General features: G+C 42.1%; 1 protein-coding gene across 4 annotated transcripts in view; it reads left to right on the top strand.

Moving 5' to 3' along the window:
• The window catches only part of MYO16 (myosin XVI), a 709,054-nt gene that overhangs the window by 98,433 nt on the left and 592,905 nt on the right, over positions 1-17,716 (top strand). For all 4 annotated transcript variants that reach the window (XM_033949922.1, XM_033949923.1, XM_033949921.1 and 1 more), the window contains exon 2: positions 4,914-5,177. In XM_033949922.1, coding sequence (XP_033805813.1) covers positions 4,952-5,177 — 226 coding nt within the window. In that variant the 5' untranslated portion in view covers positions 4,914-4,951. The remainder of the gene's footprint in view (positions 1-4,913; positions 5,178-17,716) is intronic.

Below are 17,716 nucleotides of genomic sequence, written 5' to 3'. Positions count from 1 at the left end.
AGATCATTGCTAGTTTTCATAGTTACACATTCAGTTTTTGCATGCATTGTATTGTTCACATAATGTGCATATTTTTGCTAGTTCTGTTTTATGCACAGAATAATACAAGTTTGATTTGAAAAGGATCCTCTAATGGTATCCTGTGACAATTTAAACTAAATCACAATAAACATAACATAATATTTTATTTGTATACCACAATACACCATAAGGTTCGATGCCAAGACTGTACATAGGTGGTGAGGGTACAAATACAATCAGTATAATACAAATACAAGGAGCAGTTACAGTCATTTGAGGGGGGGGGGGTGGATTGAGTGAGAGTGAGTTGCGGAGAGGGAACCGGGTTAATGCTCTGCTAGGAACTTATTGAACAGGTGTGTTTTTAGCTTTCCTAAAATGCATGTATGATGAAGAGGACCCTATGATGGGGAGTAGTTCTTGGCTTAAGTGAGCTGCCTGGAAAGATAACGGTTTTGTGAATTTTTGCACTGTACCTTTCTAGTTTCAATGAAACTGTGTCAGTGAAAATATGAAGGAAGAAAATGAATGTACTCACAACTGCAAAAGGATTTTTTTTTCTTACTTATGTTGTTCACTATTTTGTTATAGTAGTACTACTACTACTACTATGTATCACTTTTATAGCACTGAAAGGAATATTGAGTGCTGTGCATTTTGACATTTAAGAGACAGTACCTGCTCAGAAGAGCTTACAATCTAACTTGGACAGGTAGGGTTAAGGATGTGGTGTGGTTTAATATTTTAAGTTAAAGCATTGTAGAATTGGAAAATTTTCAAATTGCAGTTCTAAGGTTTATTTATCTGCAGATATTTTGCTATGTTGTGTCAGTGGTATCAGTCTTGAAATATAAGGCTATAGTGCGCGCTAGCCGAAAATCTACCGCTTGCTCAAAAGGAGGCGGTAGCGGCTAGCATGTGTGGCAATTTAGCGCGTGCTATTCCACGCGTTAAGGCCCTAGCGTGGCTTTGTAAAAGGAGCCCATAGTTAGCTTTGCATGGAATAATGAAGCTAGTAAAGTTTATCACAATCTTTGCTGCTCTGTTTTAATTGTAAGGAATTGCTTTGCTTGTGATAGAGGTCACAGATTTTTCTCATGTTCGGCCTACTTTACTTCTGTCATATTGGCAATGCTTGTGCAAATATTGAAGATACCTTTTGCATCATTTTAACGCAAGTTAAATACCTGTTTCCTATATTTTTAGAGGCGCCTTGTTGCAGAATTGCTCTTTCTTGATAGGTGCCTAACTTTCAATTATTGCTGATTAAAAAGCTTAATTGAGCTTGTTACTCGATATGGATAGGCGCCTCCGAAATAGATGGTTACAAAGTTTGGGCCATAGTGTCTAAGCCCAGTTTCTATGGGCACTTGAAGTTTTTCCTTCTTTACAAAAAAATTTATAGCCAGTCAGTGAATAGCCTTTAAATTAGGCTTGTTGTTTTCTTCCTACATATTAGTGTTGAATAATGTTGTGGAAAAATAACCCATCTTAATGGTAGTCTACATTGATAACTTTCCTGTTAATGATTGATTTGTATTTTCCATTTTCTTTGTTTGGATTTCATTGGGTCTTATATTTTAATTGAAAATCTGAAAAAATAATATTAAAAACAGAAAGAAAGGCAGAGCTTGGATTAATTTACCAAGAATAAAGGGTAAACACAACATCACTATCTTCATTATCCTATGCAAAACTATTAAACACATTAGCTTAAGTGCTTCATTGCTGTTACTGCTATAAAAAGGACTTTTACTACACTTCCCCATCAATATTCACGGGGGAGACGGCCCGCAAATATCGAAAAACGCAAATAACTTTTAGGGTCCACTCTGACCCACCCCCGCCTCCCTCCTGCCTCCTGGACCTGTATAAAGCTTACCTGGTGGTCTAGCGGGTGAAGCGGGGCAGCAGCGCTCTTCCTACGCTCCTGTCCCATGCGAGGAGGCGAAAAGACAGCAGACTTCCCCTTCCCTCACAAGGATGATGCCTATTGGCTGGCTCAGCGGTGGGTTGCTGTGACAGCGGTAGAGACCCTCCTTGGCATTGGCTGTGCCCACCTAGTGCCGCGGAGCAGCTGAGACCAAGGCAGCCGCTGATTAGCTGGGGTGCCGGCGCTCACAAGCCCGGCTGGGAGCATGAGACTGGCAGGTGGGTTCTGTGGCTGGGTGGGGGGCTTTGTGGGAAGTGAGGCATGAAGCTGTTAGAGTGACGAAGGCCTGGGGCACCATGGCCGGATGTTGGGATGAGTCCTGAAAGAGGTGAGGCTGTTAGAGCGGGGCTTCATGGTCGTGCGCATTTTATGAGGCATTCAGGAGGCAGGGGTGGGTCCGGGTTTAGAAACTCGTGAATAACCGAATTTGCGAATACTAAACCTGTGAATCAGGAGGGAGAAGTGTACTATTGAGTTGAGGGGCATCAAATTAAGACCTTTTAGTTTTTAAGGTATAGCGGCAGCGGTGTAGTGAGGAAAGGAGGCGCCTGGTGTGGTTTCTCCTGGCATTGCCATCTTGTGTGGCCCCGATACTCTTCTCTGCTGCCACCCGTCCACCCCAAGTACCTCTTAGCAGGGGTGTTTGTATCTCTCCTTCTCTCCGCCCATCCATCTCTTGAAATCATTGTCAACAGTGAGCAGAATCTCCTATGTGTTGCTCATGCCAGCCTCAGCACTCCCTCGTACATTACTTACCAGTTCAGTGACCAGGAAATGACAACAGAAGGAGCACCGGGACCAGCACAAGCAGCAGGCAGGAGATCCAATCCAATCCAATCCTTTGGTTTTATATACCGATTCATCCCTCTTAGAGAGCTCGACTCGGTTTACAAATATTATGAATCATAATAAAAATAAGCATGATTAACAGATAAAAGATGCCAACGAAGATTCAAAGAGAGGAGGAGAGGTGCCGTGGCCCCCCACTAAGATTATGTCCTCTCGCTCCACCACTGTATAGTGATCAACACGGGCTAACATTAAGACATCCCATTGTACCATTAACTTGTGCTATTTTACCACAAGTTCCATTTTATGCAATGAGATCTAGTTACTTGTAACTGGGGTTCACAGTAAAATAACATGTTTTCAGGGGAAGTTATCACTGCAGGCTACTGTTAAGATGAGTTATTTTATCACAGGGTCACATTTATTTATTTAAAAAATGTATATACCATCTACAACTAGGCAGTTTATAGAGTACAAACATAAAAACTTAGGAATAAACATCACAAAACAAAGTCTTGAAACCAACTACTCTTAAAATAACCCACTTTGCAACTGAAAACCTTGGACATTTCACAAAAATGCTAGAACAAACAATTGCGTTTTCAATATTTTTTAAAAAAAATCTTAACTGGTCAGAACACTGTCCCACCAATGCGTTCCAAAGCTTAATACCTTCAGTACAAAAAGCAGCAGCTATAGTTTCAGCATATCTACCTCGCAATATGGGCAGAGTGTGGACACGTGTCTGACCTTAAGGCGTTAAGGTCTAGCACGTGCGGTTATTCCACGCGTTAAAGCCCTAACGCGGCTTAGTAAAAGGAACCCACAGTATTTTGTATTAAAATTTTGGGTTGTGGAACGAATTGCCTGAGTTTCCATTATTTCTTATGGGGAAATTTGCTTTGCTCTACGAGTGTTTTGGATTACGAGCATGGTTTCGGAACGAATTATGCTCGCAAACCAAGGTTTTACTGTACTGTGTAGGGCATGTAGTGCTTAGCCTTACGTATCTTACAGATTGCAAGTTGTATTTCTTTTGAATCAACGTGGAGATTCTCTAGAAACAAATAGTTCTGTATGATCAAGGGTCCGGGTTGTAGTCCAGCTCATTTGAGATTTTTCTTCTGGGTTGCGATTAGAGTGAGCTATTAAAAAACTCACGTTGCCCTGGCACCAGATATAAACTGGTTGCTAAAACTTTACTTCAAAAATAAGTTAAAAGAATTTATGGGCTTTAGAATACAAATGTTTCCGGACCTGGCACGAGATACCCAGAAGCGTCGTCGTGAATTCTTGATTTTAAAGCCGGGAGTTATTGCTCTTGGAGCTTCCTTCTTTTTAAGACGCCCTTGCAAATGTGTGGTGTTATATCAAAAGCAAAAATATGTTTTTTTTTTAATCCTGGTCAACTGACAACCTTTTTGTCGGCCGCACCCCTGAAAGCTGGAATAATATGAATGCTCAGTACTAATTTGGTCACTTCCTTCAGTTGATTGTTTCCCTGTTTTCCTTTCTTTATATTTCTATGATTTATTTGCTCGCTCTTTATACTTCTTGGATCTATGATTTGAGGACTTGAGCTGGAGTAAAGTTTCTTTTGTCTTGATTGTAGTTACATTAATTGGAAAATTTTTATGTTCTTCTAGCTCCATCTTTCTGTACATGTGGATACTTGATATGTCTATGAAAATATGATAAATAAAGAATTTTTTTTTTTTAAAAAACCCTCACAATACTGAAATACTGCAGTCGAATTGCAAAATTTCTACCAAACTTCTTGTCTTAATAATAGGCTGAAACTTTTATTCCTTTATTACTTTTTGGAAATCAAAATTCATATGTTTCATTTTCTAACCGAATTCTGGATTTATCTTACCAAGATTTAGGTCATAAAATGGGACTCTGTGCTAAAACAGTACAACTTCTGGTAAAATATCAATGTGGGTTAACTGAAAATGGGTTAACTTCTCCCCTAAATAGTAGTCCACATTGATAACTTCCTTCCTGACTGTAATTATTCTTTTATGCGAAATGTTGTGTAACATAGTAAAGATAACTCCTATATTAAAGCATAACGTAAAATATGTACAAGGCTCTGTGAATTCATGGCACATTTAAGAGTTTTTTTACAACACAAAAACCTTATTTCTTCTCTGTCAATTTCTCGCAGGCTGTTTCCAACTTTGTAATGTTTTTCGATCACATGACATGGAAATTGACCAGTGTCTGCTGGAATCTCTCCCTCTGGGCCAGCGTCAGAGACTGGTGAGGCGTATGCGTTGTGATCAATTAAAGGCCTACTATGAACGGGAAAAGGCGTTTCAGAAGCAGGACAGCTACAGGAAGCATCAGAAACATGGGAAGAATCGCAGTGTTCACTTTCACCTTTCTGATATGATACAGGATGCAGTGATAAATCATAATGACAAAGAAGGTGAGTACTGTGGCATGAATTCTGCGAGACTGGGGTTTCCATGTAATGGAACAATGAGCTGGGCAAAGTGAGGCATAATTGCTATCAGTGTAGCAATATTTCTTTTTATGGAAAAAAAATCTTTACAGTGTTTGCATCTTCTTGCAATAATATATGTTTCACGCATCTTTAATGGGAACTGTGTCGCAGCTCCTTAGAAAACAAGACATGCCAGCTCTTAAATGGAATTATTGGAAAAAAATATTTGTTTATAGATTGAAGTTCAAGGCTGGAACGAGTAAGAATCAAAATAAGGTAGAAAAATGGGCACAAATGAATGAAGCCTTCTATCATTTGTAATGTTTTAAAATTTTGGTTCCTTATCAAATTTATAGCCTGACTTCTCCAGAACAATACTCATGAGTCTAGTTGAGGCATGTTATACTTGACATGGATCCCAAAAGGGCAAGAGAAAAGGATAAGATAACAAAGCCTCTTTTTGGTCCCCAAGCTGAAGTGTTAACTTCAGTATTGTGTTCGTTCAAATGGTTCTAATACCTTGATGCCATTTTTTTTAAGTGAAATGCCAGATTGTCTTTTACAAGAGGCATCCAACAATTTAAGTTTTCCCTTCCTTCCAGGAAAGGGGCTAAAGGAGTCAAGATATTTAGTCAACCTGTGATTTTTAAATTTTCTCAACTTTGAAATGATCTTCCGCTCCTTTTAAAGAGTTCTGGTTCACTTCAATTTTTTCGTAAATCTTTAAAAACACTTTATTTGCTAAACATTTTGAAAATTAATTTTCTTGAAATTTTGTCATTATTTCTTATGGTTTTTCTCTGTTAAGTTAACTATTGTAAACCGAGTCGAGCTTTCTTGGAATGATGAGTCAGTATATAAAGCCAAGCCTTAGAAGCCTTAGAAATGCTGGCCACCGCTGATGGGATCATTTCCTGTTTAATAGACAAGTGTTTATATTGAAGTTGCACTGTAATATATAAATTTCAACTATTATGGGGAGATTTTCCAATGAAGTTATCATCCTATCTAAGTCAAATTTCTATAAAAATATTTGGAATGAGATTGATTGGGACTGAGAACCTTTCCTCCTCAAATGTGTATTGTTTTGAAGTATAAGGTATTTGTCTGAAAGCTGACATTAGTTTTTTGTGGGAATTGTTTTATAAAACTGTTATTTTGCCAGTTTTATATTTATTTTCCTCTGTCAATGACTGTTTTACTAATTCAAAATACACTTGTTTTTAAAGTCTCTTCCTAACTACCTCATTGATTCTGAACTTCTAGACTTCCTAACAGTCAGAGATCCAGTTCTAACTATGAACTCGCTATTCTACTTGATCTTTCTCTAGCTGGTCCTGGAATACATCATAGCCAGTGTATTTTTTAGGAAACATAAAAGGGCATTTGAAAAAAAGTCTAAATAAAACAAAAAACACCAAAAAACCTGTTCATAACATACCCCACTAAAAAAAAGAAAAGGCCAGCTCACATCATCAACCAGGAAGGAACATCTTGTTTTTTTATTCAGGTATGGCTTTGAGATGGATGTTTTTGCATTGAAAACAACCAAAGTTGATAGCTATTTTCCAAAGTGAAACATTCTACTTTTGAATGACAATAAAACATGGACATGGACATCTGTCTAGCTTCATTTTTAAAATATGGCCACACAAACATCCCTGCAGAACAGAGGAGTAGCTTAATGGTTCGTGTAGGGCACAGATCGGCAACCCTTAGCTCACGAGCCACATACAGCTCTTTCACCACGTAGCTACAGCTCTTCTCTTGCTTCAACAGGTTAGCAGCAGCGATTCCTACAGCTGCCTGCCACTAACCCAAAAGCCTCTCCTCTGCTGCATCCCACCCTCTGTCAGAACTTCCTGTTTCTACCAGTGCAGGATGTGATGGAGGAGAAACCTCAGGTTAGTGACAGGCAGCTGTAGGAATTGCTGATGACCCGCTGAAGCAAGAAAGAACATAATATTTGTGAGGGGGGATATATTGCAGGTGGGATGAGAGTGGCATTTAGAATCCCCCTATGCCTGGAATAAATTACCTGAGTTTGTCCGTCAAGCCCCTTGTTTAAAAGCAGACTGAAAACCTACCTTTTTGATATAGCTTTCAATCCTTAACCCTACTCTTCTGCCCTCCAACCAGCCAGCTGATTAACCGTTCCCCTTAACTGTATCCTTGACATCTTGTTTGTCTGTCTTGCCTGTTTAGATTGTAAGCTCTGTCGAGCAGGGACTGTTTTCTTACTCTTTGTGACTCTGTGCAGCGCTGCGTGTGTGTGATAGCGCTATAGAAAAAATTAATAGTAGTAGTAGTAAAGGGAGAAATGGACATGATGTAGAGGGGAGGGAGAGATGGTGCATGCAGGTGTCTTAAAATATATAGGTACAGCAAGTATTTTCAAAATAGTTTAACTGGGCAGAAGGGGCTCTGAGCCCTTCAGTAGGGGATATTTAGTGACATTTAATTGGTTATTACCACTGAATATCACATTGACAGCTGCAGCTTTCAGGGCAGTAGAGGGGCAATTCAAGGATGGAGTCGGGGCAGTCCCAGCAGTTACATAGGAACCAGCAATATTCAGTGCCAGTGCCCACATAGCTAACCAAACAAGGAGGACTAAATAAAAAATAGTCCTAACTCTGCCCAGTTAACTACATGTATATAGCACTTACTATTGTCCATATAGGCAGTCCCCGTTTTATGAACATCTGACTTACGTTGGACTCATACTTATGAACGGGGGTCCTATTCTACCTTCGGTATCACAACATGCCCCTCTCTCTCTCTCTCCTGAGTCCCAGCATGCCCCTCTCTCTCCCTCCCTCCCTCCATTCTGTGCCCCAAGTACGTGCCTCCCTCCAGTGGGTGTTTACCTTCTGGCCAGCTCCTTCCTCCTTCCAGCTGCAGTTGTTTCTCTGCACAAAGCCGCAGGCAGAGGCTCCTAAGCACATCCCAGGGCTGAGCCGGAAGCCTTCCCTCTGACGTGGGACAAGCTTTCTCCAGCATCAGAGGGAAGGCTTCCGGCTCAGCCAAGGGATGCACATAGGAGCTGTTGCCCGGGACTTTGTGCAGAGAAACAACTGCTGATAGAAGGAGGAGGGAGACGGCCAGAAAAAGGTAAACATCAGCCGGAGGGAGGCACATACTTGGGGCACAGAATGGAGGGAGGGAGAGAGAGGGGAAGGTTGGAACAAGGGAGGGAGAGGGGTGCATTGGGACTCAGGAGGGAGGGAGCACAAACATCAGACATAGGATGGAAGGAAGCAGGGAGGGGGCATGAACTTGGAATAAAGAATGGAGGGAGGGAGGGGAGCATGAGCTATAGGATAGAAGAATGGAGTGAGTGAGGGAAAGAGATGCTGAGGTGGGGAATAAAAAGGGAGAATTGGGTGTCTGAGTGAGAGAAAAAGAGAGATGGTGCACATGGGGAGATGAAGAAAGAGGAGAATTGTTGGGCATAGGGAGAGAGAGAGAATTATTGGACATGGTGGTGGGAGAGGAGTGAGGTAGAGATGCATGGGGAAGAGAGAGATGAAGGGGACTGATGCTGGATGTGGTGGTAGAGAGGGAACAGTGGGATGGATGGAAAGGGATGCAAGAGGGGCCTCAAGGAGGTGGAGACGGTGGGAAGAATACTAGGATCCAAGTTGCATATAAATTCAACTTAAGAAAGGTTTAAAAAACAGAACCCTTTCATAACCCAGGAACTGCCTGTATTCATATAACTTCCAGGTACCGACATGGCCCAACTTTGAATATTCAAGTCTAATTTAGCCAGCAGCAGTCAGCACTGCCTGATGTTGGTTGAATTGACCAGTTAATGCATATCATATTAGTATTCGGAGCCTGATCCCCTTCCTCAAGCATATACATTTATTTGATAAATATCCTTTGAGGTCTTTATAGAGCAATTCACATAGGGAAGAACTTAAAGGTCTGTTTATACAGCTGCATTAAGTTTTTGCAATTAGTACACGTTATAGCAGCTGCAAAATCTCTATGGAAATTGTAGGAGCACATTCTTGGTTTAAAAGGAGAGTACGCATTAATAATAATGCACATTGCTGCACAATAATACACATTAACCCCCTAATTCTATAAAAAGTGCCAAAAAATGTGCACACAGATTTGGTCACATACCCAAATTACATGCACAATTTAATTGAATAACAAGCTAATTAGTGTCGATAATTGACTTTTTAAAAAGCAATTATTGACATTAATTAGAATCAATTAAGGATTACGCACATAAATTTAGATGTAGGATCTGAGCCTAACCCCCTCTTCTACTAAACCGCGCTAGCGGTTTTAGTGCGGGGAGCCATGCTGAATGGCCCGCGCTGCTCCGGATGCTCATAGAGTTCTTATGAGCATCGGGAGCAGTGCGGGTCATTCAGCGCGGCTCCTGACGCTAAAACCGCTAGCGCGGTTTAGTAGAAGAGGCCCTAAATGTTACACATGAGTTTTTAAAAAACGGGGGGCGCTGAATTGAACTGATCAGGGGCATTCCTTTCAATTATGCACAAAATTACAGAATTCGGGCCTCCATGGTTAAATTTAGGCATGGGCATTTGCATCACATTTTCAATGGTGCAAATGGCCATGCCTAAATTTAGTCACAGTTCCCAGGCATTAGTGCTATTCTATAAATCACACTTAACTATAATCATGGATTATAGAATAGCACCTTTTCCGGCACTGATTTTATGGGCGTCACAAATAGAATTTAGCTCCAATGGTGTGGCCGATAATATGGAAAGGAGTCAACCATAGCTTTGAAGTTAAGTTAATTGTTCTGTGGAAGGTCAGCCTTTTTAAATGTCAGATGCACCCCCTACTACTTTCCTACCCCATACTGGTCTAGCAAATTATCTACTGTTTATTTATCAAGGTGTCAGATTAAATGGCCCCCAAAGCCAGTGTGCAAAGAGGCTGAAGCCCATAATATGGCTAAGCCCAGAGGCTATTCATTCAGAAGGCGGAAATGGAAAGATTAGACCTGAGGTGAATATTGGAAGAAATGGGGTGGGGCTTAGTGGCTTAGATAGGGCTAGATTCACTAACCCCCGATTCTGTCTCCGATCTGGTCCCGATTGCATGCAGGTCGACAAATTCACAAAACGCCTGCATGCAAATGGGGATGATCGTTGACACGCCCCCCACCTATGGCACGGATCATTAGAGAGCGATCCTGGAGCATACGCAGACCCTGACAGTAGTGACAGGAGAAGCAGCCTCCTGTCGCTGCTGTCAGGGCTTCTGTCGGCTTTTCTTTTTTTCATTTTTTTTAATAGGCCGCAAAATATCAGGCCTATTAAAAAAAAAAAAAATGGAAAAACAAGCCTCCTGACCTGCACGGCCCACCACCCGACTGGCACGGCCCAACCCGACACCCCCGTACTTAAAAGTTGGGAGCAGGATGGGTGCTCAGTCCCTCCTTCTCTGTAGGCCTTCCTCCTGCGACTGGCATGGCATGCGCCCCCCCCCCCGACCAGCATAGCCCAACCCTGGCCTGGCATGACACCGCCCGTACTTCCAAGTTGGGAGCAGGATGGGTACTCAGTCTCTCTTGCTCCTCCAGGTCCAGCGAAGCATCTGCCTGGACCTTAGGCCCCGCCCTGGTTCATCGTGTGATGTACCATGGAAAAAAAATGAATAAAAAAGACAGGCAGGCCTGTCAAAAAACCTGCAGACCTGTTGGTAACTCAGTTACTGACAGGTCTGCAGCAGTCGGGTTTGACAATAGTAAAACCCGATTCAAAATAGCCAAGCAATTGTTAGTGAATCAATTGCTTGGCTATTTTGCATGGGGTTTTACTAATTTTCAAGGGAGCACCGGGATCGGATCGCTACACAGGTTAGTGAATCAGGTCGGAGGGAAATCGGGTCGCAAAGGGCTCCTAAAGCAATCGGTATGCTTAGTAAATCTACCCCATAGTCTGTTCTGCTTGATGAAGGGAACAGGTGGTGATCTGTGCAGGCTTGGAAGTCCGCTCTCCTGTCCTGTAGGAAATTGTTGTTCTGTTGGGGTAGGATGGTTTTAGTTTGAGGTACTGATGGATGTACTGATGGATGGGTGACTCCGTGGCGTTCCCTTGCAGCAGTAGTGGTAATTGATGAAATTCCATAGAGTTGACTCAAGATGCATATGTAAGGGGTGGGGTGGGGGACACAAGGGGAGCAGCCACAATCCTAAATAGCCTTCAATCTCGCACTGGTGCTGTTTGATAGAGTAGAGCAAGTTTTGCGAACGCAGGTGATATCACCATTGGCCTCTAATATCAAACTGCGCTAGCAGAGTTTAGTGCAGAGAGCTGCGCTGAATGGCCCACGCTGCTCCTGATGCTCATAGAAACTCTAAGCATAGGGAGCAGTGTGGGCCATTCAGTGCAGCTCACCACGCTACAAACTGCTAGCGCAGTTTGATAGAAGAGGCCCTATGTAAACACCAGCGATGGGTGCATAAAGAATATGGGTTAGATTCACTAAGGACACTGATCGTGTCCCGACAACTTTGCGACCCCGACCTGATTCACTAACCTTACTCCTGATCCGATCCGTACCCGATCCGATCCGCACATGCAAATGAGGGGGAACGGCATGCAAATGTAGGAAGGCAGTAATTCACAAAAAAAAAAAAAATCAGGAACACCGACTGGGCTGGCTGATCCAAAAACAAGCGACGGCTGAGGACCAGTCGCTTGTGCAAAAATCCTGCGCTCTACCCCAACTCTCCTGCTCTTCCCGCCCCACTCTCTGCCCCGACTCGCCTACCGTTCAAATATCTATATAATTTAGGAAAGACTTCCTCTTCTCTTGGGAGCCTTGACAAAAAGCAGAAAAAGGAAGGATTTTTCTTTTATTAGCTTTTTAGAGGGAAAAAAAGTGTTAGCATCCAATCTCAAAATGACTCTAATGCAAAAACCCTGCTCTCTGCCCTGACTCTCCTGCTCTTGCCACCCCGAATCTGTGGGTTTAAAGCGGGGCTGCACTACAGTGTGTTCTGTTAAGTTCCAGAACAAGCCGCAGTGCAGCCCCCCTTTAAACCCGCAGGTTAAAACTAGGGCTCACGAAAAAATAAACCAGGCTCGTGAAAAAAAGTTTCCAGCTCTGTAGTAGCTCTTCCTTGCACGGAGAGCATGCGCAGGCCATCTATAGGTAAAGAAGATGGTCTGAGCATGCGTCAGGATCACTCTCCAGCGATCCATGTGGTCGGTGGGGGCGTGCCTCCGATCGCCCCTATTTGCATGAGGACGCATTGTAAATCAGTTGGCCTGCCACGGATCGCCCATGGATCAGGTAGGATCAGGAAGGTTATGAGTTAGATCTTGTCACACTTGTCAACGCTTTTAGAAAACTCATAAAAACTGCCTTATTTGATGGATATATCACCTAAACAGAATCTTCACCGAACACTTTTGTCTTTTCTTGTCTTCCCAATAAGCCCCCTGTGAAATCTTAATAAAACTGTATCTCGTAATTTCAGGACCTTTCACCTAATATGTCCCCTCTGAAAATTCTTAACAAACTGTATATTGTAATTTACGCTGTATTTTTGTAATTTTCGCTGTATATTGTAATTTTTGCTGTATTTTTTGTAATTCGCGACCTCTCTCAAACAGGTCCTCTCGGAAATTTCTTAGCAAACTGTATATTTTATTTTTTCGCTTTCTTAAAGTTTCTGTACTTTGTATTTCCTCTGACTATCTGCATATTGTTTATTGTAATTCGCTGAATGTCCAGCTTTCTTGACTGTAAACCACCTAGAAGTCGCAAGATTGTGGCGGTATAGAAGAATTAAGTTATTATTATTACTGCAGATATAACTGTTTAATTTCGAACTGGAACTGGCTGGATGATTCATGAGACTAGGATGACACCATCTAGTCTCGCCTAGAAATGAGTTAGAAGGGAGTAAAAATTTTGAGTTGCTGCTGTGCTATGGTTATAATTATAAAGTTGTTTTTCCCCCCCATTGTTTGACCAAGTTAAGTTTCATCATTTATTGTAAATGAAAGTAAGGAGTAGGTGATGATTGGAATAGAGAAGGCGAAGGTGCAAATACCTGTTATAGTCTGTTTTATTGTTGTAAATCAAAATACCGTATTTTCACCCATATACCGCGCACCCGTGTAAAACGCGCACACGGGTATAGCGCGCGGGGAACAGAAATTTATGTAAAAAAATTTTACTATAGCGCGCTCACGCATATATCGCGCATGCTGCCCCGACTCTCCTCTCGCCGCCCCGACTCTCCTTTCCGAAGGACCGCTCACACCCCCACCCGAAGGACTGCTCGCACCCCCACAGCCTCCCCCCTCCCCCTCCCGCATGGAGAAGCTGCCTACCATTGTTTCTGGATGCCAGTGAGCCCAGCTGCTTCCTCTGCCGGTGGTCCCGCCCCTTCTCTGAGCCCTGCGCTACGCTACTTCCTCTTCCGACGGTCCCGCCCTTTCTCTGATGCGGGAGGGGGAGGGGGGGGCTGTGGTGGTGCGAGCAGTCCTTCGGGTGGGGGTGCGAGCGGTCCTTCGGGATGGGGGTGCGAGCGGTCCTTCGGGGTGATGAATCGGACGTCGGGGGGGGGAAACTGTAAAAAAATATTTGTACAATGCGCATGGTTATGCACGGTTTGTAAAATCGTGTATAACTCGCGCGTTATATGCGTGAAAATACGATAATTTTTTTTCTAGTATGGTCTGCAGTTCTCTAAGTTCAAATATGTGCATTCAGTTATGTAAGAATCCAGTTTATAATAAGCAACAATTGAAACTTTCATCTATATATATAAAATCGGAGGTATGTGTGTATGTGCCGCGATCAAGCAAAAACGGCTTGACCGATTTGAACGAAACTTGGTATGCAGATCCCTCACTACCTGGGATGATATGTTCTGGGGGTCTCGCGGCCCACCTGCACACGTGGGCGGAGCTACAAACAGAAAATCAGATTTCACCCATTCATGTCAATGGAAAATATGTAAAAAGCTGCCATTCTCACAGTAATTCAAAAACGGCTTGACCGATTTGAACGAAACTTGGTATGCAGATCCCTCACTACCTGGGGTGATATGTTCTGGGGGTCTCGCGGCCCACAACTCTATGTTGCTTGCTCAAGGGTGGGTTCACCCAAGAATTTATATGTTCTTGCTCCAGGAGGTATAAAATTGTTGTTTATAATCACGTTTTGCGTTAGTTGTATTGTATTCATTTTGTCAAATATTTCACATTATAATTTGAATATTGTACTTTTTATAAAGCTGTAAAAAAATATTTTCATTCACCACTATAAAGTATCTTTATTTGAATCCATTTACAGTGTTATTGCTATAATTAAATACCCGTGCAACGCCGGGCCATCAGCTAGTTGCTTATAACATTTAACATTTCATTCACTATTGAGACTTCAGCAAATCAAAGGATATTTTAAATGGGAATATGCATGAATGTAACTAAACACAATGTAAAACATAACAGCTGACTTACTCAGACAAGCTATTAGTGACTTTCTCATAAGACCTACAGCTGTGAAGATAAAGTACTTGGGTCAAAAAGCTTGATCTTTTTCAATGACAAAGAGCCTATTTCAAAGCAACAGAAAGCGATCACTCTTTTCAACCCAATGCTATTTTGTCAAGCTTATAGGTTCAGCATGACTATTAACCTTATTTAGTGCAGTGTATATGAACCCTGCGACAAAAGACATCTTTTCTAACACTACCAGAATCCAGAAGGCCTTTAAATAAAGAACAACAGGTGTTAGGTGAATAGGGATATCAGAAATCATAATATAAGATGAAGTGTAATTTAAATAATTTGAATTTAACTATAGATAGCATCTGCTGTGGTATAGCACATTTAGGCATCTTTTTTTCTAAGCTGTAGTAAGAAAAGGCCTTATGTGAGTCTTCCCAGGTATTAAGGCCATTTTTACCGCAGTTATAAAAACTCCAATTTTCTTTAAAAATAAAAATTAATGGCCGCACTCTAATGCTGCTGCCATTAGAACAAGACCTTTTTTAAAAAAAATTACTGCAGTAGCGCTTACCGCCACCTGTCTTATAGGAAGGAAAGACTCCTGTGATATCTGTGCATTGAGTCAGCGCGTGGTTATGTCGTTGTGTTAATTGGTTTGCCCACTCTCCACCTCTAACAAACCCCCTTAAAAAAAAAGTTTAGCACGTGATTAGTGCACACACATGACAAAACTAACACAGAAGCCCGGATTATCTAACTGGTGCCGTTGTGAGCAGCTGCCTTAAAACCGGACACCGATCGCGTGTCAGTCATGTGATGGTGCTGGTTATAAAATCTCGCCTCTGGCAAAGGTAGAAACATAGAAACATAGAAAATGACGGCATAAAAGGGCCATAGCCCACCTAGTCTGCCCTTTCCAATTATCCGCCCCCCAGAGTTCACTCCTCTAGAGATCCCACGTGAATATCCCATTTCCTCTTAAAATCCGTCACGCTGCTGGCCTCAATCACCTGCAATGGGAGTTCATTCCAATGATCCACCACTCTCTCGGTGAAGAAGTACTTTCTGGAGTCGCTACGAAATTTCCCTCCCCTGATTTTCAGTGGATGCCCTCTGGTGGTTGAGGGTCCTTTGAGACAGAAGAGATCATCTTCCGACTCGATACGTCCCGTGATGTACTTATACGTTTCAATCATGTCTCCCCGTTCTCTTCTTTCCTCAAGTGAGTAAAGCCGCAACTTTTTTAGTCTTTCTTCATACGTGAGATCCTTGAGCCCCAAGACCAACCTTGTTGCCATTCGTTGAACCGACTCGATCCTCAGTATGTCTTTACGGTAGTGTGGTCTCCAGAACTGAACACAGTACTCCAAGTGAGGCCTCACCATGGATCTGTATAACGGCATCATTAGGTAGGCGCTGGAAACATAGACCAGACTTTTCCAGGTCTACATTTCCAGCGCCTACTTTTGATGTGAATCAGGCGAGCTCCTAACAATACTTCCTGAATTAGCCACGTCCACATTGGCATTAGGCAGCCTAAAGTGCCTATGGAGGTGCAATTCCAGCACCAATTTTATAGATGCCAGTAGGCAGCTTGAAACTCAGTTAAAAGTGTTGTTTAAACAGCATTTTTTACTGAGCTTGGGCACCTATCGACAACCTAAAATAACTGGCGCCGTTTAGAGAATCCAGGTTAGAATGCCTTAGCATATCTCCCATTAGGTCATTTCTATTGTATTAGGCATGCATTAGTGTCTATTGTATTCGTAAAATGTCTCCTTAATAAAGATGCGTGGTGCACTTCATGCGATCAGCAGTTTCACAAGAAACTCACTTTTTTCAAACTATCCTTCCCCTCTTTAAAAGGCATATCCCATGCAGGAAAATTAGGGACATCCCTCTTCTTCAGGATCACCAAACTCTGGAACAGCTTTACTATCCCGCTTAAGAGTCTGACCTCCCTCCAACTCTTCCGAAAACATTTAAAAACATGGCTTTTCTCTAAAATGTAACGACCTCTCCCTCTTCGATATACTAAGTCTCTCTAAACTTCTCTGTACCAAGTTCTTCTACTTTTCTTTGGAGTTCCTTTCTATATCAATTCCTGTAAACTGTACCGAGCTCTACTCTGTGGAGATGATGCGGTATACGAACTTAAGGTTTAGTTTAGTTTAGTTTTTTTTTAATGCTAACATGCATATTAAAACCTTTGTGATAACATAGAATTGGACCCCAGAGGAAGGTTATTTATGACCGAAACACGGACCACATTCATTCTGTGTATCCAATGGGTTTAACACTTGCTGGCATCATTTTTACTTGGGAAGATTCTCATTAAAGTTTTACATCAAGATCATTGTCTCCACAGTTTTTTTTTTAATGTTCTGTGGTTTTTCCTTAATAAAGAAAATAAAAATGCATGGAAATGTAGGTATAGACTATAAATATATCTTTTCAAAATAAAATATTCAAAAACATTAGAGAGCTGAGTATGCTTTTCATTCATTTTTAAAGAGACAGGTTATTTATTTATTGAAATTTATTAACTGCCTTTATGAAAAGGGATTCACCCAAGGTTTGTACAGCAAAAAAAAAATAAAATAAAAAAATAAAATCAGGGACTCTTATCTATCCTGGTGAGCCCACAATCTAGCTATGGTATCTGGGGAACGGAGAGTTAAGTGACTTGCCCAGCATCACAAGAAGCAGCACTGCGATCAAACCCACAATCTCAGGGTGCTGAGTCAGCAGCTTTAACCACTAGGCTGCTACTCTACTCCTAGAGCTAGATTCACCAACCTGCCTGATCGGGCCCGATCCTGGCAGGTCCGATGAATTCTGCAAACAACAATATGCAGATGGGGGCGATCGAAGGAACGCCCCCATCTGCCTGCCCAGATCACTCTATAGCAATCCCAGCGCTTGCGCAGACCATCTGTAGATGGTCTGTGCATACGCTAGACCTCCGGATCGGCAGAGATTTTTTTTTTTTTTTTTCACTTTTGGAGCCCATGGTTTTAATCTGCTTAAGCCCATGGGCTAAAACCACAG

Source organism: Geotrypetes seraphini, chromosome 6 (genome assembly GCF_902459505.1).
Source record: "Geotrypetes seraphini chromosome 6, aGeoSer1.1, whole genome shotgun sequence".
Classification (NCBI taxonomy): Eukaryota; Metazoa; Chordata; class Amphibia; order Gymnophiona; family Dermophiidae; genus Geotrypetes; species Geotrypetes seraphini.
The sequence above is the reverse complement of the archived record's forward strand: the minus strand, read 5'-3'. Positions and strand labels throughout refer to the sequence as shown.